Genomic DNA, 26,580 nt, shown 5'->3' with positions numbered 1-26,580 from the left:
TCCAGGCCAATGAAGCACCCTAAAATACAGCAGAAGAACTCAACACCTAAAATATTCGATTCGTGAAAGGACGTCTAACTGTGTATGTGTTCGAAAAATGTTATTGAGTTTACATGTAGTTTACGTTTATGGTGAATCATCATCACAAACACGAGAGCAGATTAAAAGTATGTGGATAACCAAAACATCAAGAACCGGCAATATGTATGGTTGTGAATGAATTTCTTTTCGCAAAATCATGTTGAGTCAACATTTCCGAGATCATTGTTCTGGTTTAAATATCGAAATGTATTAATGAGAGATAAATTTATAAGTAGCATCTTGTCCAATCCAGCACCTTATTAATGTATAAACAATGTATAAGGAACCAGATTCTTGATATATGAAAAATATTTAAGTTGCAGGCCTAAGAAAATGCGTAGTCTTTACTAGCCGGGTGCGCATTTATACCAGAACTGGGAAGCCAGTCTCAGACAACTAAACTCCAACTCCTAACTTACTCCTACATCCTACGTAATGAAACATCATTGTCACAATTCTTCTTCTCCTCAACCCTTAGGTTGGTCGGTAACATGCATGTCTTCCAAGCGTTTCCTTTCTTTGGCCGACGGCTTCAAATGTTGTATTTAGATGTTCTCGCTTTTCACTGCTGTCTACAAATTTTATTCTATCTTCCTGTTTCCCTTCAAACAAGGTGGTGCGCCAGTCAGAATGACAAAGCAAGTCGTAAAGGAAGCTATTTCTTTTCCTGTTCCAAACCAGGTGCGTGCTTCATTTACTATTTTTAGGAAGGTTCCCGTTTGTAACTCCAACAGTCCAAGATGTCCTTAGGACTTGACTCCAGCACCAAACCTCAAGTGTCTCGAATTTCTGTACTTCTATGTTTTTGCAGGGTCTATATTTTTGTCCCATAGCTTAGAACACTCCATACAAAACTTTTCATGAAATGCTTCGGTACCTCCATGCCGATGGTCTTAGATGTTAGATGTTGAGAAATCCTTCCCCTGTGAGATTGATTGATTGATTGATTGATTGATTGATTGATTGATTGATTGATTGATTGATTGCGGCCTCCTGCGGGTCTGGGTGTGTGATCATATTAATGAGGTACGGACATCGTGATAACCGGTGTTTGCACATGGTGTGTTCTTATCGAATAACACCAAGGGGTTTGCTCAAGGCTTACCGCATCCGTCCGATGGACGAATAACTGAATCGGTTTTCAGAGAGACTGCAAAAGTCCACTTTCTGGTCATTTGAGTTATGTATACAGTTGGTTAATTGAAACAAAAATGCATCATTTTACATAGAAATAACACAAGTCCAGTGATTTCCTATCATAATATCGCAATATGAAATCATGCTGTAATGAGAAATAACACATGTCCAGGACTAACTGTTACGAAGGGTATGGTAAACGAAGCCTAGGGAAAGCCTACGCCTGGAAATTGCATAGTGTAGCATTTTTGTGTCTTAAGTTTTAGGGTCTGTGAAGCATAGAACATTATAGTCAACTGAAGTTATTATTAAAATAAATTGAAACTCCTAAGGATGTTAAATTAGTTCATTTTAAGAAATCCAGTAAATGTTAGTGGTGTTAAAGGGCATTAAAGTTGAAGAGATGTAAATTATTCGCGTTTGTTTGAGAAACAGTACAAATCCAAGTTAAAAATGTAGCCCATATAAAAAGAAACCTGTTAGTTTAAAATTCTTAAAATATGATGGTGAAGTTGTATGTAGAGGTTCTTTACAAAGATTTTACAGTCATCATCCTTTTTAGTTTGTGCTACAAGCACATTTTTCAATTCATGACCGAGATCGATAGCTGCAGTCGCTTAATTGCGGCCAGTATCCAGCATTCGGAAGATCGTGGGTTCGAAACCCTCTCTCAGCAGTCCTGAAGATGGTTTTCCGTGCTTTCCCATTTTCACACCAGGCAAATGCTGGGGCTGTACCTTAATTAAGGCCACGGCCACTTCCTTCCCACTTCTTGCCCTCTCCTGCCCCATCGTCGCCATAAGACCTATCTGTGTCGGTGCGACGTAAAGCAAATTGGAAAAAAAGATTAATTCCTGGGTAATGTAACCTTCTGGATTTGTACCGTTTCTCAAACAAACAATTCACGCTGTCAACAGCGTCATATGCCCTCACTATATATGAGCACTTTGGAGTGGTTGCGAATTGAACCTAGGCTTCCAGCGCACAATATAGTGATTAAAATTGGTGTACCACCACCTCGCATTTCCTGTCGGCCAACATTATAATGGTGACATCTTTTCCACCAACGGAACTCCAACCGGCCACCTACAGTGTCAGATCATAATGATTTAAAACCTTAAACGATCATGTTCACCAGGCGGCCATAACATCAATTTCGCTTTCTTTAACATGTTATAATGACATACTTTTTACTGATGGAGATATATTAATCGCCCTTAAATATAAATACTAAAGTGTTTCATCCAGAAGAAGGCATTTTTAATGAAAATCCCTGAAATGTACAAAATTTACTGCGCATATACTCTTCTTACGAAAGGAGAAGTCTGGTGACATCGCTTCTCAGTTCTTTGTAGACATTGATGAATGGATGAGATACGATCTCGCTTCACTCACAACATAATCTCCACTACACAATGATTCACTTTATCTCAACCGTGCGGTCTCCTGAGGGAAAGCACACTCGAAGTACTTTAAAAGGTTCCTGCCCTGGTCTGATAACTTCACCGGCCATTCATCTCCTTAAGCCTCTTCATTGCAGGAAATGCAGTCCTGTTGGAAAGGCAAACATAGTAAAATTACAGCGAAAAATATATGTTAAAATGCACACATCAATGTAGATTGTTGTTTTACAGAAGGACACAAATATGTCGTCGGACACTCCAGTTAATGTAAGCCATAACATTAATAATTATCTTCAAGACGGAGGTTAAGGGACAAAACCTCGTATTCTCCTTAATATGATCATGACTCCCAGCCACTTATGGATATGAATGCCTAGTCTATCAATGCCAAGTTAGTTGTGTTCATTTTCCTATGGTTGTCCCTATAGGAAAACGAACCTTACCATACCGCGCGGTAGGAATGTATATTTCAATGATCTATTTACGCACTCCTACAGTGTAGTGTATTTAAGGTTAATACTTACACTTCGGCATGGGAAAATTAATACACTGAGCACTGTTCTCATGTAGCCCATATAAAATGAAACCCGTTAGTCTAAAATTCTTAAAATATGAAGAGGTCCTTTCGAAAGGTTTAACAGTCATTATCTTTGCATTTTTATTTTGTGTTATATGCACATTTTTCAATTCCTGGACAATTGAGACAGTGAGTGAGAGAGTGGGCTATGCCGAGAATTTGGTAAATTTGAGTTACTGGTACCCTCTTGTAGGGCATACCTTCATCTTTCAGTGCGCATAATATGAAACACATCCGTAGATTTCTTCCATACTTTTTCAAAGAACTTACTTTATGCGAATTGCACATCTCACTTTTAAATGTAACTTAATAGCTTTTGAGTCCGTCGAAGACACAAGTTCGATATAAAATATTACACTATAACATACCTGTAAAAAACATACTATTAAACAAGGAATGAACACCGTTAAACAACGAATGAAATGCTTCGTTCTTAACAGAACATACAGATTCTTTCAAGTCACACTCAGTATTTAGTGTTTTCTTTTATTTCTGTCCAAACACCAAGGACTTCGAAATGTGCAACTTATAATGAAGTCCTACTAAGTCTCCACTCCAGGTTTCAATGCATTGTGGGCCGATGACCTAGATGTTAGGCCCCTTCAAACAACAAACATCATGATCATCGTCATCATAACAATGCATTGTGCATTCAAGTTGTTTATCAATACGTCTTCAGTTTTGGTAGGTTATTTAACTGATCTATGTTTGCGCTTTGGGCACTTGAGGGAATACGGAAAATAAATGCAATCATGGGCAGAAATACAAACACTCGGGATGGAAATCTGTCCACGACTAATGGATTATGCCCTGGTTGTTAACAAAGTTAAGTTCTAGCAGTGTGTGTGCGAAGTTGCTGTATGACTGGTAGACCTGAGAGGGAGCGGGGTCGTGATACAAGCGGTCAATGTTGTTATGAGCTGTTTGTATACATTTCACCCATAACTATAGCATGCGAAAAATTAGGTAGCATTTTCCGAAGTTCTTCCTGGTGCAAATAGCCAACATGAGGCAGCTTATAAATTACACTGTGCAAGCATCGAACCTCCCGAAGTACTACCTCAGTAAACATACCGTCGTTGCCGGGAAAAAAACCTCCTATGTAATAATATTTTCGGAGATATACTGAACCGCAGCACATACATTATGAAGAGCGGGGATGACTTGACAATATTCATACAATATTGCACCTTAAATGATAGAACCTTACCGCCCAAAGTTCTAAGCTAAAATATTTCACATATGAGGTCTTGTCCCAGCATCGACGATATACTGTTATTTGCGGTCACTCTCGTTTGGTGATTTATATATTATTTAGGACGGAGGCCACTTGAAATGTAAGCTAGGACTCGTTAATCCTATTTACGCCATGCTCACATTTTGGATCGTTTCGTATAAGTGTGTGAACGGGAAGTTAAACGAAGTGACTACTGATCACATCGATTTACATACTCCCTGACCCTAAAATTAGTTTGAATTTTTGTAACGCAAATAATTATCTCAATTCATCCAACCGATTTTTGTTAGGTATCCTCTGAAGATTTAAGTGGCACACAAGCATGACGCCAGGATGAGAAGACACTGATATAATTCAAGATTAAAAAGAAAATAAGGGCACAATTGTGAAGTGAATGAAACTTACGCACTATTGCTGTCTTTGGGTAGTGAGACCTACTGTTTACAGTGTACCCTGTCTTCCTGTATGCTCTAGTTTATATATTTGTTATTTTCATTGGCCTGAACGGCCCCGTATTTGGCTTTGACGATATGAAAGTGACTGATGTAAGAGCTATACTAATAATATAACACAAAAGAAAACCTACCAAGCGACCTCTGCTCAGCCCGAATGACAGCGGATTACGAGGTGACGAATTTTCAGTACGACAAATGCACTCGGCGTCATCCTTGGCTTTCTAAATCGGGGCCGCCATCACACAATTAGATATATCCTCAATTGTAATCACCAGCCCTCAAATTTATCAATGACCTGGCTGGGAATCGGGCCCGGGGCCTTCGGGTATGCGCAAGGCCAGCTCTGCAGTGGCGGGTAGAATATGTCGTCGTTGCGGCTCGATGTACCACTATGTGACAATGTTCAGGGGAGAAATACTGAGCCGCAGTACACGTTTCACTTAGAACGAAAATTCGTCGATATAGTTCATGCAATACTGAACCTTAGATGATAGAACCATTCAGGTCAGAGTTCTAAGTTGAAAGTCGGGCTGAGTGCTCAGACGGTTGAGACACAGGCCTTCTGACCCCAACTTGGCAGGTTCCACCCTGGCTCAGTTCAGTAGTGTTTGAAGGTGCTCAAATACGGCAGCCTCGCGTCGCTAGATTCACTTGGACATAATAGAACCCCTGCGCGACTAAATTCCGACATCTCAGCGTCTCCAAAAACTGTAAAATTAGTTAATGAGTTGTAATGCCAATACAATTAGTATCTAAGCTGAAATATTATCACATAGCGGTTTTTCTAGGCGCAACCATGGTATCAGTGGTATGGGAAGGAAAACATATCATGAACATAGATTATATACAAGATGAAGTTATCACGTAGAAATGAAGAGGTTAGTACAAGATAGGATGTCAAGGACAGATGTAACGACTCAGCACATGGACTTGTGACCAAAACAACAATATCTTTTCATGTGTATTATTATTACTGATGTTTCCCGACTCTTTCGATGAATGACCAGCATTGAGGCCTTCGGTTCTGATGTTTCCGGGTTCGATTCCTGGCCGGATGGGCGATTTTAATAGAGTCTAATTAATTATTATGACTCGGGGACTAGGTTAGTGATTATCCCAACGCTCTACTCCTCATACTCATAAAACACGCCGCACTACCGATCACGACAAAAACACACCCTTCACATATGGTTGTCGTCAGGAAGGGCATCCGGCCGTAAAACAGAACGAAATCCCCATGTGAGACGCAGTTCACACGCGTGATCCCGTAGGTGTGGGAAATGCGGTAGAAGATGATTATTATTATTATTATTATTATTATTATTATTATTATTATTATTATTATTATTATTATTATTATTATTATTATTATTATTATTATTATTATTATTATTATTATTATTATTAATTTTTGTTACAGACGAGCCAATTTGCAGTGCTGTACAGCAGAGGGTGTATGGAGCCGCCCGTCTGGAAGAAATACAGGTGATTTGTGATGTAGATGCCAACCCTCCAGCCACCCTCTTCCGTTGGCTGTTTAACAATTCAGCTGTTCAGACGGTTGAGGTTGGTAGCGTCAGTTCCGTTCCCGGTGGGGGTCGTAGCATCGCTAACTACTCCCCCCAGTCTGAGCAGGAGTACGGCACTTTGCTTTGTTGGGGTAGGAATGAATTGGGTGCTCAGATAGTGCCTTGCGTCTTTCACATCGTGCCGGCTGGTAAGTACTGGTTGTCTTACAACCCGATGAATTAACATATTTCTACTTCTGATCAGTTATTAAAACTGAGTGAATTTTTCAAAGAATGAAATCAATGTATCACTATAATAAGATATTCCCAAGTCATATACTTTGTTATCACATGCTTACGAAAATTCAATTCAATGTAGATCATCGCTAAGGTTAACGAGTTATGCACTTGTATATTTAATAACGTTCCCATCTATGGTGAGCTAACATCCAAGGAGGCCCCGGTTCGATTACCCACTCTGCCACGAAACTTGAAAACTGGTACGATACGTGGACTAGAACAGGGCTCACTCAGCCTCTGGAGGTCAGTTCAGTAAATAGGGGTTCACATTAAGCCATCCTCGAAGTGGTTATTCGTGGGTTCCCACTTCTTCGCCAGATAAATATCGGGATGGTACCTAAATTAAGACCACTCCCATTTCTTTACCTCTTTTAATCTATCCCTTCCAATCTTCCAATCTCAGAGAAGGTTCCATGTTTATCATAACATGTGAGGCCGCCAGGGGTAGGTACTGGTCTTCCTCTCCAGTTTCATCCCTGACCAAATATTTCACCCTCTAGGACACAGTCACTAAGGTGGTAGAGGTGGGACACATCGATCAGTCCGGAGGAGGAACCTAGCCTGAGCTTAACTGCTTGAAGTATTCCGTCTGATGCGACAATTGGATGTCTCACAGAATTTACCGTTGCAGCCCAATCTGTATTTCAACAAGTAGGCTAGGTAGAGAGGTATATCTAGGTGTTTCAAGTGTTTCAATGAGTTTTGTACCGAAATTATGACTCCCAGAGAGAAGAAGATGATTGAAGCTACTCTTCGAAATTTAACGTCAGATTAAGGCTAGTAGTAAATTAATTGCTCACAAGTGGTGGCAAGTGTTCTGAAACAGTGTTCCGCAAAATTATTTCATTTACTGCCATATGAAGAAATGTATTTTTTTTATTATTTCGTACTATGGCGTAATTGCCTTCTTCTGGTACACATGAAAGTTTGGAAAATGAAACTTTAGCCTTCTGTAATTACCTTCAGCACTGTTTATCTACAAATAGTCTCTGAATAATTGAATTCCACGTCAGTGTAATGTAAGCACGGATAGTCAGAGAAATCACGAATCAAGCAACACCAAATTTTGTCGTACAAAATTATTTCTCCGCCGAATTGCCGCACCGTGGTTAGTACTTATCTACAAAAAAGGATGGAGTCTCCGAATTCTTAGCTCGAGTATTCTGCCCCCATCACAATACTGATTAATGTATAGGTTAATCAATTTCAAACAGATAAATAGAGCATGTCGTCGTTGCCGGGACAAAACATCCTATGTGAAAATATTTTTGGAGATATACTGACCCGCAGCACATACGTTATGAGGAGCGATAATGCCTTGACAATATGCACACAATATCGCACGTTAGCTGACAGAACCTTACCGGCCAAAGTTCTAAGCAAAAATATTTCACATAGGAGCTATTGCCCCGGCAGCGACGCTGTATCAGAGTATATCATAAAGTCCGTACTACCTTCATTGAGCCAGGACTAGCGGACCATGTTTATGACACCGTTAGCTTAGTGGACTGTTCGCTGCTTCAAATAATATTATTTTTTATGTTTTATAACAGCATAACAAAACATGAAAGACAAAACTAAAAATAGTTAATGCATGGGTCAATGACGAGCAATTTGCTCCGTTACGAATCAAAATTAGTTATAGCTAAAATTTAAATTGAAATAATAAACTCACCACATAACGAAATAAAATATTGTACGTAACGGCCTCTAAAGTGATAGGGTTTCCGTTACTAGTCACGAAATACCGTTCTCACCGTAAACATCTCACCCGTAATGTAAAAGTTCATTTTCCGTTGTTGTTTCTTAAGTGACTATTATGCTCGCCAGATGCAGGTTTTTTGATTTGACTCCCGTAGGCAACCTGCGCGTCGTGATGAGGATGAAATGATGATGAAGACGACACATACACCCAGCCTCCGTGCCAGCGAAATTAACCAATTAAGGTTGAAATTCCCGACCCTGCCGGGAATCTAACCCTGGACCCCTATGACCAAAGACCAGCACGTAACCATTTATCCATGGAGCGGGACAGCTTTCTGAAAACATAATTTCACTGGAATAATTATAGAATGAAATATTTAATTGTTAATACATAATGGGCACTGATTTAGCTATGATTTGAAATATACACGGTACTTGCAATTTGAAATCACTTTAGAAATTATTTTTCAACTAAAATAATAGTTTAGCCTCTCATAAGGGTTTGGCAGATTTTATTTAAACTTTTCACCAACGTTATATTTCTTCCTCTACTTCTTCTTTTATGACATGACATTATTTTGTATTCGAAACTCATAAGAGAGTCACACTGCAGGGAAGCCAATGAATGTGCATTTTAGGCATATTAATTTACGGTAAATGAATGCTTTATTCAATTGTCAGTTAGAAAATAATGTCTTATTTTCAGTTACAATAAAGTGATGCCTGTACGAATTGAAATAGGCCAGTTTGTAGAGAAATTTTTGAAATATCACAATGAAAATTATCTATGTACAAACTGTGACTTGAGCTTTTGATCATTATCGTCCGTAGTGGACATACAGATTCAATTTATGGAGCTAATTTTAATACAAATATCACAAGCTGCTGCCTGCAAACGCTTCCTCCAGTTCCTCTTCATTGTTTACTGCTACTTTATTTTTCATTATTTCTTTCTTTCTTAACCAGTTTACCCATCGGTTCGCTTTTCCCTTGGATTCAGCAAGGGATCACACCTCTATCGCCTCAAGGGCGGCTGCAGCGTGAGACTTTGGGTCTGGGGGAGGGCTCAACTGCGGAAGGGAACCACTACCTCGCCCAGGGGGCCTCACCTGCTTTGCTGAACAGTGGGCTTGTGAGGGATGGGAAGATAAGAAAGATGGGAAGGAAGAGGGAAGGAAGCGGCCGTGGCCTCAAGTTAGGTAGCATCCCGGCATTTGCCTGGAGGAGAAGTGGAAAACCACGGAAAGCCACTTCGAATATGGCTGAGGTGGGAATCGTACGCCCGCTCTCCTGAGGCTCAGTGGACCCCTGGTAGAGACGGGAATCGAACCCGGGCCTCCGGGGGTGACAGCTAATCTCTCTCACCACTACACCACCAAGGCGGACTGTATTCTATTTCATCTTTAAAATTAAATGATTATTGTAATTTTGAATTGTAATAATTTCCATCAATATTCCTCACTGAGATTGATGTTTTTGAATATTTATTATAATGTAATTTATTTAGGAACATGTTGGCAGGTAAACCAGACCCACCGAGGAATTGCAAGGTTCTCAATCGCACATCCAGCTCACTTCAGGTATCCTGCTCTCGAGGATTTGATGGTGGTCTACCTCAAGAGTTCACGATGGAACTGCACGCAACATCTGTCTTGGGTTCTAGCCATCGGCGTTTGGTGTCGAACGTTACGAGCCGGAGCAAGCCGGAGTTCACTGTAACAGGGCTCGAACCTGGCTCTTCTTACATAATATCTGTGTACTCCACTAATGGTAAAGGTCGTAGCTTGGAAACAGTTGCTCTGAAAGCAACAACCTTGAAAACAACTCATCAGGAGCATCGGAAGACTGCCACAGGTTATTGTACAATTTTGTTTAATTATACTATACCAACCACATTTTTCTTGCTATTTGTTTTACGTCGCACTGACAAAGATAAGTTTTATGGCGACGATTGGATAGGAAAGGCCAAGGAATGGGAAGAAAGCGGCCATGGCCTTAATTAAGGTAAAGCCCAGGCATTTGCCTGGTATTAAAATGGGAAAACACGGAACACCACCTTCAGGGTTCCGACAGTGGGGTTCGAACCCACTGTCTCTCGGATGCAAGCTCACAGTTGCGCGCCCCTAACCGCACGGCTAACTCGCCCGGTACGCCAACACTAATGAAGATGATTCCTTATTTTAAAAAGCAAAGTAATCTCTGTACAGGTCATGAAGGCTCTTGGAGGGGTGGAAGGTAAAGGCTTCCACTATCCGTAACCTCGGCACTTGATGGAGTAGAGTTGTTAGCTCTACGCCCGGCCATATTTGCCCCCAGGAATTAACCTGGTACTCATTTTTGGTGTTGGCTAAGCGAACCTCAGGGCCATGTGCACCTCCGGAAGTGGAAAACTCGTTTCTTAAATTTTACGGCTTCCTGACGCGGATTCGAACCCATGTCCTTCCGGGCGAACCGAGCACGCCTTTACCGTCCTTATATTAACACCTAAGTAATTATATTGTTCCCAGTGTGGTACTATCACCCTATCAACACAATTATAACTGAGAGGCCTTTACCTCTTCGCGAAACTTACAACTTGACTTCTCAACCCATTTACTTTCATACAGTAGTCTGCTGTCCGTCTCACTGCATTGTTAAAGTATCCCTGCAGTCGCTCACAATGCTGCAACACATTTACTGCTCTATTCAGTACAACGTCATCCGAAAATGTCCATATCTGTGATTCAAGGTCTTTACTCATATCATTTATATATATAAGGAAACATAAAGGTCCAAGAATACTGCCCTCTGGGATCTCGTCAGAATAACTACCTCGTTAAGAAAAGTTTCATATCTCTTGACATGTTAACGGTAGTATTTATGGGTTGTAGAAAGGAAGTAAATGAGAGGGCGTATAACTCTCTGTTGAGACCGGAGTTAGAGTCTGACTCCAGTGTATGGGACCTTCACTAGGATTACTTCATACGAAAACTGGAAAAAATCTAATGAAAAGCAGCTCGATTTGTTCAGGGTGATTTCCTACAGAAGAAATATTTTTGTAAAGTTTGGGCTAGGAAGACTTGGGAGAAAGGAGAAGAGCTGCTCGACTAAGTGGTATGTTCCGATTACTTCATACGAAAACTGGAAAAAAAGTCAATGGAAAGCTGCACGATTTGTTGTGGGTGGTTTCTAAAATGTTACGAAATTGTGCACACATTGGGCTGGGAAGAGTTCGGAGCAAGAAGACGAAATGCTCGATTATGAGGTATTTTTCAAGCGGGCAATGGTGAGTTTCCGTGGAATGACATAAGAAAAAGCTTTTTAGTGGAGCTTTTATAAGGAGGTAAAATTATAATATGAAGATAAAGTCGGAATTCAAGAGGAGAGATTGGGGAAAATATTCACTTTTAGGACGAGGAATAATAGATTGGAATAAATTATAAATGCAAATGTTCGGTTACTTTCGAAGTTCTTTGAAAATATGAAAATAAACAATTATAAATGAATGTAAATATGAGATAAACAAATGATAGGGAATCTGCCACCTGGGCGACCACCCTAAATTCAGATCATCAATGACTGATTGATGATTTATCGTTTATATTACAATACACTCAACAGTTATTAGTAGAATACACAGCCACTATTAAATTTGGTAAATTACATGTTTCGTGTCTAGAATTTCTACAAATTAAACTTTGTACAATCGGTTTAAGAATTCAATTTAATCACAACGAGACCAACGGCTATAAAACATTCCTTCTCCTCGAAAAGTCAGATTAGAAAATGGAGCCTGAAAGGAAATAAATTGATACTGTACCAGGAAAGCCTAGGTCCTGGTCCATATCAATCGAAAGAAACGTTATTCCAGCATAAAAGATCCGATCGACGTACGAACATCTATGTAAAGAATGTTCCAGTATGTGCCAGACCCCATAAGTGCACTAGGCGGAGTCAAGTGACGTCACCTGTCGCTCGAAGCTCACCTCCCCTAGAGATATTTCTCGAAAAGAATTTTCTTTTACCAGCTTTTCAACGCCTTAACCAATTTCAACGGGACAAACGCTGAAATATAGCGGACGTCATAAAAGTTAATCCCTGTGAATTTCGAATTAATTCATCCCATGGTTGTTGAGTTATAATAATTTAAAGTCTCAACGAAATTACGCACTCACGGTCACATGGCCAAGAGATGCTACCCCTCCCAGCGCTGGTATCTATATATGTCAAGGCCAGCCAGCAAGCAGGCCAGTACAAGGACGAGTATACAGCTGTGTGTGAGTGAGATAGAGGAGAGACCGACCCGCGTACAGTATGTTCGCGCAGTCACGGTGAAAGTACTTTCCGTCGCATTTCCGGAACGCGAAGTTATATCGCCGACAGAATTATAAAAGACGTCGCACTGTATTTAGTACATCGCGTCGCGACTTCAGTCTAATCCTAAAGACATTTAAGAATATAATACGAGTGAACTTATTGAAGTGCAAATATCAACTATTTAACATTCACAGAATATGTCATTACGTGTAGACTTAGGTTACTTCAAATGATATTGAACTTCTACAGAAACTAATGTGTAGAATCACCAGAACTCATTTCTTTTCGAGTATTGAACTGTATTTCTTTATTCACGCCACATCAGTATACGACTTACAGTAATTTAAGTGAAAATTAAGAACTTTTTCTGAGGTAATATGACGTTATAATAACAAGATAAGCAGAAAATAATCCTTAGTGACTTAATGACTGTGTTCAAAGACTGTGATTATAAACTTTGATGTGCCTTTTCAAGTGTGAACTGTGTAATTATGAACGTTTCAGTAACGACTTTAAAAAGTATTTCATACAGGAAGGACTGTGATTCTTCATACGCCATAAATAGTGTTCAACAGTAAATGACAGTGTCAGTGATAACTACTCGCACTAAGTGAATTTTTCGTGTGCGAAAAATCACCCTAACAAGCTGCAATTCTACATGATCCAGTTCCAGCCGTCATCACCTCATCGGGAACGTCAACATGGTGTGTTAAGGGAACATCGCCGATCCTGATTCTCCACGGAACATTCCAGATGTCCATCCTTCGACATTTTGTAGCAACATTTCTTTCCGTAAGTGAGTAGTAACAAACTGACTAAAATTTTTTCATTAATTTTGAACAGTGAAAACTTCAGTGCCGCGTGTGAACAAATATTTCAGAGTTCTCATAATTTCTCAGAAGTGATTAATTTAATTTCAAATTTCAGTGTTATATCTCACAGAAAGACGTTAGGCTTTTCAAGTGTGCTATATATCAAGGTTTACAAACTGAAAACTGAAAACGTTTAACCGAAATTTAATTTTTCATATCAACTTACAATCACAAGTGTGTGCTTAGGTTTAGAAAGACTTTAGGTGGAAATTCAATACCTCATATTCTCACATATGAAAGACTTTGGAATCAGTGATATTTATGCCATTTTCATGAACAGAATTCAGGAAGATTACGTTCAAACTTTTAATTTCAATGCCAGATTTGAGTCAATAATCATATCGCAGGGTGAAGAATTAATAAATTGTTTTGAAAAAAAAATTTTAACCATCTATTATTCGCTCTGCGAGTCTGTCCTACTCTGTATCGGCTCCAAAACCAAGTTCCACTCCCTGAGGTCCTACTCATGCCCTTTACCCAAAAACTTTTCCTGGTACAATACTGATACTTGTGATTTAGAATACTCATTGTTTAAGAGTAAAATAGACTAACCCAAGAAAGGTAGGTCATTATTTTCGGAAATGTACTCACTTGAAATATTAATTCGTATTAGCAGGATATTTGCGAAGATTTGTGTGTAGGGCTATACATGCACAATGACTGGTGTGGAGAAATAGAATAGAATCTGTATAAATATGACATTTTAGAAGAATAATCACTGTGATACGTGTACATCGGATCACAGATTAACAAATATTGAATCACATTAGTGAGGGGAGAAGGATTTGGACAATTCTAACCAGACAGTTGGACTTATACTTCGATTCGACATAGTCTCGGATACCTAGGCCTTGTTCTGCTGATTTCGGTTGTATGAGTGTGCGTGGGAAGAATCTTGGGCATAGGCAAGACATGAATTTTACAAAGAGATTAGAGTAGATGGAAACTACGGTGGTTATGTAAAAATGAACGACACGCACTTATACAATTTTGTTTAAGTACATATAATACCAGGGTTATGTTGATGTGCATCATGTACCCACTTCTTTCAGGTTTTTGTGCCTGAATACAAAGCACATATTGTCGCTGCAGGGTCAAAACCTCTTATGTGAAATATTTTAGCTTAGAACTTTGGCCGGTTAAGGTTCTCTCATCTAAAGTGCAATATTGTGTGAATATTGTCAAGGAATTCTCGCTCTTTATAATATATGAGCTACGGATCAGTATATCTCGAAGAATATTATCACATAGGAGGTTTTGTCACGGCAACGGCGATATAATACACTGTCATTCTGTTCCAATTTAAAATTACACCCTAATAACAGAAATAAAGCACAATAGTTTAAGTCTCCTCTTTATGTGTAGATTCATCACGAATATATTGTGTTACTCAGTTTAGAATTGCCACACCGTTTGTCAACAGGAAGCAGAGCACAACCAGAATACCCACAAATGGCACCTGTTTTATGGGTGATGGCAGGTATAATTGGAACACTAACTCTCGTTGCCATCGTGGTAGTTGTTCTGCTACGGACCAAGGGATTGAAATGTGACTGTTGTGATGGTGATGAGGATGAAAGACCAAGTAATGGAGACTCGCCTGGTAGTGACAAGGGACTGACAGTGGCCATGCAGGGTCAAGGGTTAAAGTCTCCAGGTATATCGTCCACTGCTCTTCAGACGGAGGACTCTGGTGATAATCCTGATGTCATTCCTCACACAAATGGTAAGTAAAAATTACTGTACTTGAGTAGAAACTTATTTCTTTTTAAGAATGTTTTACGATGCACAGTCGCAGATAGGTTTTACGGCGATGATGGGATAGGAAAGGACTAGGAGTTGGAAGGAAGCAACCATGACCTCAGCATTTGCCTGGTTTGATAAATGGGAAACCACGGAATTCACCTTGATGGCTGCCGAGAGTCGGATTCGAATGCAGTATCAGCCAAATGCAAGGTCACAACTGCGTGACCCAAAACGTACATCCACTTGCTCGGTAAATCATTTCTATTACAGACAATCTTCCATCAGCGCTAGATGAGTATGAACTGGACTGTCCATTTAAGGAAACACTATGTTAGTTTGCTTTACAGTACATGCAATGATCAGAACGGAAGTTTTTGGAATAAACAATAACTTTTACGTCAGAACAATACAATCCCTCATAATAAACTTCACGGAGTAAAACAAATTTCCTATTAGCACTAACCTTCTATTATGATTATAACGGTACTCATTAACAAAATCATTACAAGCATATGACATTTTGAGTGTATATAATATAAACTCAGTGTGAATCTTATGGAATAAATCACAGCTTCCATGTTAGTGCAATATAAAGGGTGTCTCAAATATACACGGCATAATTTCTGGGTCTGATTTCTCAAATATAGGGAAGGAAAAAGAGTTGGGCGTACAAACTTGGACTCAGAAAAGCATACTTTTCCCTGCCGTAAAAGAGTCTCTCTCAAATGAACAAATGGTCCAGCGGTGTGCCTTTCTCGGGATTTAATTAAATCGTACCTGTGATCATGTGATCTTCTCTAACGAGACTTCTATCTTTTCGATGGTGGTGGGGCCTGTTCAAGTTTACAGGCCACGGGAAGCCCGATACGGGAAAGGTTATATAGACGATTATTCACGCAGTGACCGCATATCTGGGTCGTGTTTGGTGTGGATGTCTCATGGAGTCTGCGTGCTTCTTGAAGTAGATTACAGTCTCACATCGGACCAATATTTGAACATTCTGCTGAATATTATGGTTACGGGCGTGAGAGAGCACTGTCCAGATGAGGTAACTCCACACTCCACACGAGAGGCCCTGCTCAGGGATGGTTTTCTTAGCAGGACTACTTTGAACTGCTCGTTGTGTCCCTGGATCTTCAGCTTTGAACCCCATCGAACATGTGTGGGCAAGGTGGAAAGGCCTTATAAGGAAACACTGGCCTCACCCTCCCTCCATTAGCATGATGCTTTGTAGGGCGTTATGTTGGACGCATGGGAGGAGATCGCCCTAGACAAGGGCTACTTTAGCAAGCTTGTTGAGTCAATGTCAGGTCGGTTCTTACACGTTGTTGAAATTATTGGATGCTGGATGATGTGTTAAGTCATTTCTAAAGCAATCCTTTTGAATTTAAAGAAAGTAACGCGAGGAACAGGACATGCACCCCGGTACTTACCTTCACAGGTGGGTACGCTTCCTTGGAGCTAACTGGCATTCGAATTGACACCCTTAATATTGTAACGCTATTCCCCTCTGTATATGACACGTACCATATTTACTTCACTTTGCAGTCCTTCGAGGAGCCACTGATAATAAACTAAATGCCTGTTGCAGCATTCGGAGTGGAAATGCACAGACTATTAGTATGCTGCAGACAAAAAACAGAGTAACGGAATGCAGTAAAAAACTGCCGATACCAGTATTTGAACTCTGGGTCGGTTGGTTCATTAACAAGGACCTTCTCACTACACTAACAACGACACACCGAAAACTACTTTGCATCGAGCTTCACTTGCCCGGAATGTCATCAACTTCACCTATTTATTTAACCATAATGGCTGTTTTTCTTTTTTTTTTTGCTAGTTGTTTTACGTCGCATCGACACAGATAGGTCTTATGGCGACGATGGGACAGGAAAAGCCTAGGAGTGGGAAGGAAGCGGCCGTGTCCTTAATTAAGGTGCAGCCCCAGCATTTGCCTGGTGTGAAAATGGGAAACCACGGAAAACCATTTTCAGGGCTGCCGACAGTGGGGTTCGAACCTACTATCTCCCGAATACTGGATACTGGCCGCACTTAAGCGACTGCAGCTATCGAGCTCGGTGGCTGTTTTTCATGCACGCCATTGTTTATTTTGTGTTAAGGCTGATAATCGCACAGTTGTATTGTGTACTGAGTCGCATTTCGTCAGGAATGTGTAGTTTAACAGTAAGCAAATCGCATCACAGTTTGTTGTAGCTGTAATGCCTCACCAGAGGACGATGATACAAAATACAGGACATCAAAATTATTCATTTGTCACTTTTTTATTTTTCGAATTCTGAATATGTCTTATATGTAGGTAAGTATTTAACTTAATATTTGTAACATCATTACTCAAATCATGTAGAATTAACGTCACGTAATGGTAAATGTTGTGGGTGATGTGTTCATACCTTCAAATATATACATTTAACTGTATTATAGATTATATGCCTTTCAACGTTCAGTCTGCAAGACTCTATGAATTAACTACGCTCCTCAATCTTCCATTTTCATCTAGTGTCGTGTTCTCTTTTAGTTATACAGTTGTTATTATTAGATAATTGAAAACTGTACTAATATCATAGTTTTCAAATATTGAAAATATTTTCTTGTTTCTTTCAGACATCGAATACCCGAGCACGATATACAAACCATTAGAAAGGCATCATATAGGTACAAGCACTAGGATGTTGAATATGGATTCACCATCTCAGACCGTGCTTTACGGAAATATTCAGGGATTCTCCAGAGCATCTACAACGGTGAGTACATATTTGCAGTATCCTCCCTTCGGTATTTCTTGTAAGGGGTGAGTGAGTCAGACCGCAAAACTTCCAGTTGGTCAGAAGGACATATGCCAGCCCCTCCTCGTATTGTGCTTTGGTCTGATATCTGATATCTGCAAGAGATTTCGAGTTTCGAAACAAGAGTGTTCCCTTTTCAGCCAAGCCACGAAAATTCTGGTAAACTATCACCACGAAAAATTTTAGAATTGAACAACTGTAGTGTTGGCTGTCGTCGGGGTTGTTGTTGAGTGAGTGGTGAATGTTTCACTTCACGCTGTGTTATTGTCGGACGATAAGTGCTGAGTAATTCAGTGCGTGGAACAGCCACGTTGAGTGAAAGCTCATTGTGTTGAATTAATTAAGAAAATTGTCAGCCTTGTCTACAGTTCATCCGAATTTACTGTAGTAAGTGTGATTTTGTGAGTTATTGGACTTGTCTGGAGTCGAGCCCAGTGAACAGAAATCGTGTGTTGTGACAGTCAACAGATCTTTGTTCGAAATCAACTAAAGGGATGTCCTGAGCGAAGAGACCACTGTGCACGTAGAGAAGAGGAAGGAGCAGCTGTCAATCAAGCTTACGGAAGGGTTGCCATTTAACGTACAAACTGCCTAGCTGGAGACCTGCCGGGAAGACTAGAAACTTTGCAGAAAGCCACTAATTAGTGAACTGTTTCCATTCATTTAGAAGTATGATTCTGTGAGCATACGTGTGTTTATTAATTACGTTATCATCAATTCAATTAGATAAACAAAACGATAGTGTTCTATTGGTAACAATATTCTGATTAGATAACTGTGTAAATCGTTCAACTTCCCAATTTCTACCAAACCAGCATTGCAGTGATCCACAAAAACTCACTTGAAAAGTATGCTGTAATAGTACATTATGCAACAAGCCTAAAATGGCAATAATTAAGGCACGAGTATGTTTACAAAACGAGCGAAGCGAGTTTTATTATTTCCATACGAGTGTTTTAATTACCATTATAGGCGAGTTGCATACGACTGATTATGCTTGACGATAATTATAACTCTATATTTTAAATATACATAAATTTCTTTCGAGATGTCGCTTGACAGCTGAGTTTACTGAAAATAGCACAGAGCGCATGCGCTGGATTATTGATTTTCCGTGAGTGGATCAGAGACCTTCACAATGTCATATATTTTCAAAGGTTTGATAGAAGATTATCATAACTTAGTTTAATTTGAAATACCAATTGTTTATTGTACAGTTGGTGAAGTGAATTTGCGAGAATATACCATGTGGTTCTGGAATATTACGATTATAATTACTATTTCCATCGTTAGAAGAGGGGTGAATCAAACCATGCAACTACAGAGACAAGCGGCTAAATCAGGCCTACAGATCTTTATCGAAAATATACAATAAATGACAAACACCTACAGAGCTCCCTAGATGGATGATAATAGTAGGGAAAATTAAGAAGGTGAACAGATTTAAATACCAAAGAGAATGGATAGAAACTGGGCTGACGAAAAAGAAGCAATGGGAGCTCGAATAAACAAAATGAATTTAGCACAAACTAACTGTGAACGTCTACAATGAGAAGAATATATCGATTAATGCAAAATTGAAACATTACCAGAAAGTGCTTCGCCTTGAAGCCTTATACGCAGCAGAAACTAATAACCTAGTAGGAATAGGGGTGTTTAAGAGATAAGAAACGATAGAACGAATGGTTCTCGGGAAGATATTGGGATCACGAAAAACAGAGGACGGTCAATTTAGAAGATGAGCGAACCAAGAACTGTATACCAAGATAGAGAAAATCTCAGACAACATACGGAAAAGAAGGAGCGTTTTCTTCGGACGTATAATGGACAAGGTGAGGTTAACACTGCAAATAATACGGTTTCTTGTGAACAACAGAACCAAAGTACGCTGGATCCAAGAGGCATAAAGGGATCTTGTTTGGGGCCACTTTTAATGGGCCTTTTTGTTAGGTTTACCAGCTGCACTTATTTAATTCCTCGCAGATATTTGCTTTTTCCAATCTCTACACAGAATTGTCTCTAACAAATCCCTTTATGTTTCCGCTACAATATCTCTGTTTGCTGCCCATTCACTTTCTATTTTCTTTACCTGCTGACAGTCAGTTAAGTCTGTATAGATATAAATAAATCTCCGGAATGCTTTCATATTTCTAACAGATTTCCTATATACAATATCTGTTACGATATGTTCTATTATGGATCTGGTGCCCCAACCCTCCCATATGTAGCGGTAAAGAGACATATTCTTGAAGAATTAATTCGTACCTCTTAACCCCATACCGGCTCAGAGGTCCAGGAAATTCTTGCCATTCCTAATAGCTTCCATACCTTCCCCACTTTTACCCATTACCTTCTCATAACCCTCAGTTCTAATTCTCGTATTCAAATCATCCATTAGCACTGTTCTATCCCTGCTGTTGATGCAGACTACGATGATACTCAGTGCTTCATAAAATTACCGACCCCATTCTCATCTACACCCTCGTCCTAATTCCTCCAAAAACTACATCTACCCACATCTTTCGCTTATTTCGGTTCCCAACAGAAACTATGTTGTGTGCAATATTATTCCCGAAGAACAGTCCTACACCCAATTCTAAACTTCACCTTTTCACACCAGTTAAAGACATATTAAAATCGCCTCTCTCTTTCTCAGCATCTCCCCTCATCCGAATATCATTAATTCTCAACAGGTCCAGACGCACTTCTTTGCTGACTCAGGCAGTTCTGGTTTCTTTCTTCCATAAACCCCATTGATATTGAAATGTCGTGTGGCTTTTAGTACCGAGATATCCCAGGACGCGTTCGGCTCGCCAGATGCAGGTCTTCCTTTTGACACCTGTAGGTGACCTGCGCTCCATGATGAGGATGAAATTATGATGAAGACAACACATACACCCAGCCCCCGTGCCATTGGAATTAACCAATTAAGGTTAAAATCTCCGACCCGGTCGGGAATCGAACCCAGGACCCTCTGAACCGAAGGCCAGTACGCTGACCGTTCAGCCAACGAGTCGGACCCCATTGATATTGATAGCTCCCTATCGAATTTCATTTCGTTCAACATTTCTTGTTCCAACGAGTCCCTGGCCTGTCATATGGAAGTGGGACTCCGTCGCTCCAATAGGACTGAGACTTAATTAAAATATTCCGAGCTCGGTAATTTATGTGAAGTAGGATGTTACGCTACTTATACATAGAACACGTCCGAGTTACCCACTCCTAGTCCATAGCAAGTGGTATCCGACTCACAGGACCATGTACTAGACCACTCAGAGGATGCCCATAGTTTACGAACTTGGACGCGATTGCATTAACCACACAATGAACTAGTAATAAATATAAAATAAACGGAATTTGACTATATGTGCACATGATGAAATCTATGAACAGTGTGTTCACCTGTTTAATTTCTGTGCGAAATTTGTCAAGTAATGTTACGATATGTTCTATTATGGATCTGGTGCCCCAACAGATTATAAAACGGAGTCTTCAAGGGCACGAAGATGAGACAGAAATACAGATGCTCCGCGAGTCTTTCCACGAAACATGGGTTCCTATGGAACGGGGACTTGATAAATTCGTTTTAATCACCGGGCATAAAAGAGAAACTTGTAATGCTGATAGAACGTCCGCAGTGATTTGTCAGTAAATTGTCATGTACTGAGATAAATAGAATTAAACAATGGCAACGATGATCATATTACCTCTTTTCTAATTTAATCAACCATTTGAAACAATGTATGAGTATTCATGATATACGCTGTCGCTGTATACAGTTTAAATAGGTTTTCACACTCAATACTGTACACTAATATATATACCCGTTATTATAAATATGAATACGCCCTCATATATTACAAGCTGTTGATATTACTGCTGCCATTTTTTTATTTTTTTTTTGCTGGATAGTGTAAAATAAAGGTGATACTTTTATTTTCCAACGTGTTTATATAGTTATGTTACAAATTTTCGGATCCGAATTCAAATTACGAAAGGAAACTATTACTTCAGACGACGTGATATATTACTCCTTTTTTGGACGTATTCACAATGTTGATAAGGCATTGGCCGAAATTGCGAATTTTACTTCCTGTTATATTTCAAGAGTTTAGAACCTGAACATGAAAAGAGCAAATTCGTGCTTTGCTCGTATTCAGAGAGAGAATGACCACCATGCTTAAGCAATGTGGTACTGAACTGCTGAGTTTATGCACGAACAATTTACGCTCGGAGGCGTCTTCATATATAAACATTGTGACTCCTGCTAGGCAAATGCAGGAACTCTCTCAATTCTACGTCCTCAGATTATTCAATAAATTGAATAATTAATTAATAGCATTGGCTATGTCTCACTAACAACTTTTACAGTTTTCGGAGACGCTGAGGCGCCGGAAGTTAGTCCCGCGGGAGTTATTTTACATGCCAATAAGTCTACCGACACTTGGTTGAAGTATTTGGGCACCTTCAAATACCACTGGACTGAGCAAGGATTGAACCTGGCAAGTTCGGGTCAGGAGGCCAGAGCCTCAACCGTCTGAGCCCCTCATCCGGGCAAGAAATTGCATTAGGATGAATGTATTTTATCGTTAGTGATAAAAAACTCGTGTTACCGCGCTGAAGTGGTGCAGCTCATTTCAGGTACACCCAGAATGGAGGTGAGCTGCATATAAAATGTTCATCCACATACCAGCCCTCCACCCATTTTTAAATCTCTGGCACTACCGGGAATCGAAACTGGGCCCCGGAGGACGGCAGGTAATAGTGCTAATCCTTACGCTATGGAGAGGTTGGTGATAAGAAAATTATATCACCAAATCCAAAAGATCAACTTTTGCAGAATTCAATTCTCAATTTAAATTTACTTTTGTGTTTCAAATTATAGGATGTAATTTTAAAATACTACATTTAATTTCCCATGTAATGTGCAGTATTAATTTTAATAAATATCATACTGGTATTTGAAAATATTTACCACTGATTGAAAAAGTAGAATATTAAGTTTTGCATTCACGAACTTCTCTAAAAACCAATTACTGCATTTAAAAATATAATTAGCTATTCGTTTGTTCAACGAAGTACAATGCAATGCTTATGATGCACACTCCGAATGGTGGTGAGCTACATGTACCACTTTTACCCGCATACCAGCCCTCCAGTCTTTTCTTAACCTCTTGTACTATCGGGAATCGAACCTGGGCCCCCGAGGACGGCACGTAACTCTTTTATTTTGGTCGAGTTAAACGTCGCACTAACACATGAGAGATTTGCTTCGACGCAAAGATGAGAAAAGGCTACGGATTAGATGGTAGCGGCCGTGACCTCAGTAAAGGTACAGATCCAGCATTCACCTGCAGTAGTGTGAAAATTGGAATGCATAGAAAACCATCTGCATGGCTGCCGTCGATGGGATTTAAACCCACCATCTCCCGAATGAAAGCTTACAGATACAGGACCCTAAATGTCCAACCAACTCGCTCGGTCAATTTACTGTAATAAACATTTTTGCCCTAGCACATGACATATCAATGGCGAATTCTCAAGAAATTTAGTTCCATAAATAATTAAATCTTAAATATGTGTAACAATGCATTATGATGGTGCAATTAGGTAAAATGCGTCCTGGAATTGGAGAGGATCCCCGATGGATGGGAATATATATGGTATGGCCTGTAATGACAAATGTCTTAACAGGAGCTGAATTTAATAGAAGATAATTTAAATACCTAATTTGTGTATAGTATGAGGTGTGCCCTACATTGTCACTCTCATGACTTATATAGTAATTTCTGACTTTATAAGTATTGTGTGCTACTGCCAGGAGAGCATGCTGAGCTACGAGAATCAATCTGTGAGATGGCAACAAGTGACGTGGAGAGATATTGGAGTTCAAGCCGAGCCACCTGGATCACCCACTCCATCGCAGCCCGTATTAAAAACTCCAGAACAGATGACGATGCTGAAACAAAACGCTGAGACGCAGACTCCACTCTTGGTACGGCACAAGGAGAGTGCCGTCTAGCGACAGCCAAAGGCGAGGAGACGGGGCAGGAAATTTCGCCACGTGTAACCCTTGCATTAAAATGCAGGTAATAGAGGACAAATTTGTCATAGATATAGCTTAAATCTTTTTAATAATGTTGTGTTTTAATTTATTTATTTATTTATTTATTTATTTATTTATTTATTTATTTATTTATTTATTTATTTATTTATTTATTTATTTATTTATTTAATTTTGCCGTTACAAAGTGCCCTAAGCCACTCTTATGGGTTAGAAAATAACTGACTAAAAGTGGGTTTGTCTGATTTTTTCCCATTAATGATATCGTCCCTGTTCTGCCAAAAGGGCGAATGTAACAATGCTCTTCATATCCATTATTTCCCTTAAGACTGGTCACGCCTTCCAGCTATATATTGATATGTGGTCCATCAGAACAATTTTCGTTGAATTCATTTTCCTATGCGCGTGTGTAAAGGAAAATGAACCTTAAACACTTCACACTCTAGGAGTGGGTAAATGTCATGCAAACATACATGGTACAGTAAGATTCATTTTCCTTTACACACGCACATAGGAAAATGAACTCAACGGAAATTGTTCTGATGGACCGAATATCAATATGTGGCTGGAAGGCGTGACCAGTCTTGAGGTAAATAATGGATAGGAAGAGCATTGTAACATTCGCCGTTTTGACAGAACAGGGACGATATAATAACTAATTTAATGATGGTAGCGTAGAACTAGTTTTAATATTCTAATCTTATGCGGCACGAGAGAATATGACAGGGTATTTGATAACTTTATGATAAATGAAATTGAATAACTATGGATAAAAATGACGATTCTCATGATAAGAGAAACAAGTTTCTTAAAAAGTAACTTGTGCTTTTATTTCTAGGGTTACGTCAGTGACTGATTATCAGAATGAATGAGCGTAGCATACGTAGAAATTAATGAAAATGCTCAAATACGTACTACTTCATTCATTCTGTTTCTAAACGGTTAATGTGGAGCAGTTCCGAACTCATACTGGGGTAGAATTCAGTAACCAAGAACAAGACACAAAAAATGAGTGGTTTGTTAATTGATTAACGTTTTATAGGCGTAGAAATTAGACATTTTATCGGGTGTCAACAGTTGGGGTATGAGGGTATCAGTGTGCAGATTCCACATTTTCAGAAAATTTAACAAGGAGAATTACTCGTAGCAAGGCCTAACATGAGTTGTGCACTTTATGAAAATCGATACAGTTGTTTATTTTCTTATGCAGTTTCTTTGTCTGTAGTACAAACGAATGCAACATCTCAGTAGTTAGGTCTGGGTAACATGAGCGTCTGAATGAATCTTATTTTCCTATTATACATTAGGCTGATTCAATTTTTAATTTTTCTTCGTTGATACTTCCTTTCGAGCAAATTATCTAACGATTCGAAATTTTTCTGTTTATTTCCTTCAGTATGCTCCTGGGTGGTGGAGATCTCATTTGAACCAAAGTGTTCATTGCCTTTTTAATGAGAGTACAACTACTTGAGGTAAGTAAAATTAATAGTAGTGCCTTCCATTTTTGTATGGAATTCGATTATATAAATAATAATCGTAGGCTATTTGTTTTGCATTATTGTACATAGTATGACTTTAGTTTAGCAGCAATACTATCAGGAAACAGTATTTTCCCTATGACAATGATATTTCAGATATTGCAGACAAGGCTGTATGAATATTATAATACAATGTTTCATAACATGTCTGATAACTGAATTTATTGCACCTTTCTTGCTGATAAGGATCCTCTAATTTTTCATTAATAAACATTTGTACAAATAGAAATTTAACGGAAATTTATATTATTCTAAACATTAAGTCTGTCTGATTATTTGTCTGCATATACAAATGTAAAATAAGGTAAGTTATCAAGGAAATCTCCGGTTCTATAATACCTACATAAATATATACAGAGTGTCTGAAAATAAGTTACGGAGTGTTTATGGGTATAGTAAATCCAATAATGTAAGAGAGTTTTCATCCACATTTTTCTAAACCGTTTGGTTAATCGGCAGGGAAAACCGGATCATACCTCTTATGTTCTGTGACGTACTACACTGAATTCGCAACGGGACGTTACCGGTAATCTTAATAATAATCGTATGGCCTCAACTGCCGTGTGCAGACATTTCAATTTGACACCAACTGGCTGTCTGCTCGTCGATTTCGACGTTCTGTTTTACTCTAGGCCCACTAGATGGCACACCGAGTAAGCCGAAACTCTCTTGGGTGTCTGTGGCTGAGATTTAATGAATTTTGTCGGTAAACACCAAATATGTCACCAGAGATTTTACATGTCGACATCGTACGACATGGAGTGTCGAATGGACTTTTTTCCACCCTTCAAAAATCCGACTACCTCTGCCGCGTTTGAACCCGCTATCTTGGGATCCGGAGGCCGACACTCTACTGCA

General features: G+C 39.4%; 1 protein-coding gene across 1 annotated transcript in view; it reads left to right on the top strand.

The window, feature by feature from the left end:
- The window catches only part of LOC136875950 (nephrin-like), a 698,420-nt gene extending 674,278 nt beyond the window's left edge, over window positions 1–24,142 (top strand). The window contains exons 9-13 of the mRNA XM_067149568.2: window positions 6,311–6,607; window positions 9,924–10,256; window positions 15,003–15,296; window positions 17,939–18,078; window positions 23,942–24,142. Of these exons, the coding sequence (XP_067005669.2) occupies window positions 6,311–6,607; window positions 9,924–10,256; window positions 15,003–15,296; window positions 17,939–18,078; window positions 23,942–24,142 (1,265 nt within the window). The remainder of the gene's footprint in view (window positions 1–6,310; window positions 6,608–9,923; window positions 10,257–15,002; window positions 15,297–17,938; window positions 18,079–23,941) is intronic.
- Window positions 24,143–26,580: the final 2,438 nt, after the last annotated feature.

Source organism: Anabrus simplex, chromosome 6, assembly GCF_040414725.1.
Source record: "Anabrus simplex isolate iqAnaSimp1 chromosome 6, ASM4041472v1, whole genome shotgun sequence".
NCBI classification, from domain to species: Eukaryota; Metazoa; Arthropoda; class Insecta; order Orthoptera; family Tettigoniidae; genus Anabrus; species Anabrus simplex.
This window is presented reverse-complemented; position numbering and strand designations above follow the sequence as displayed.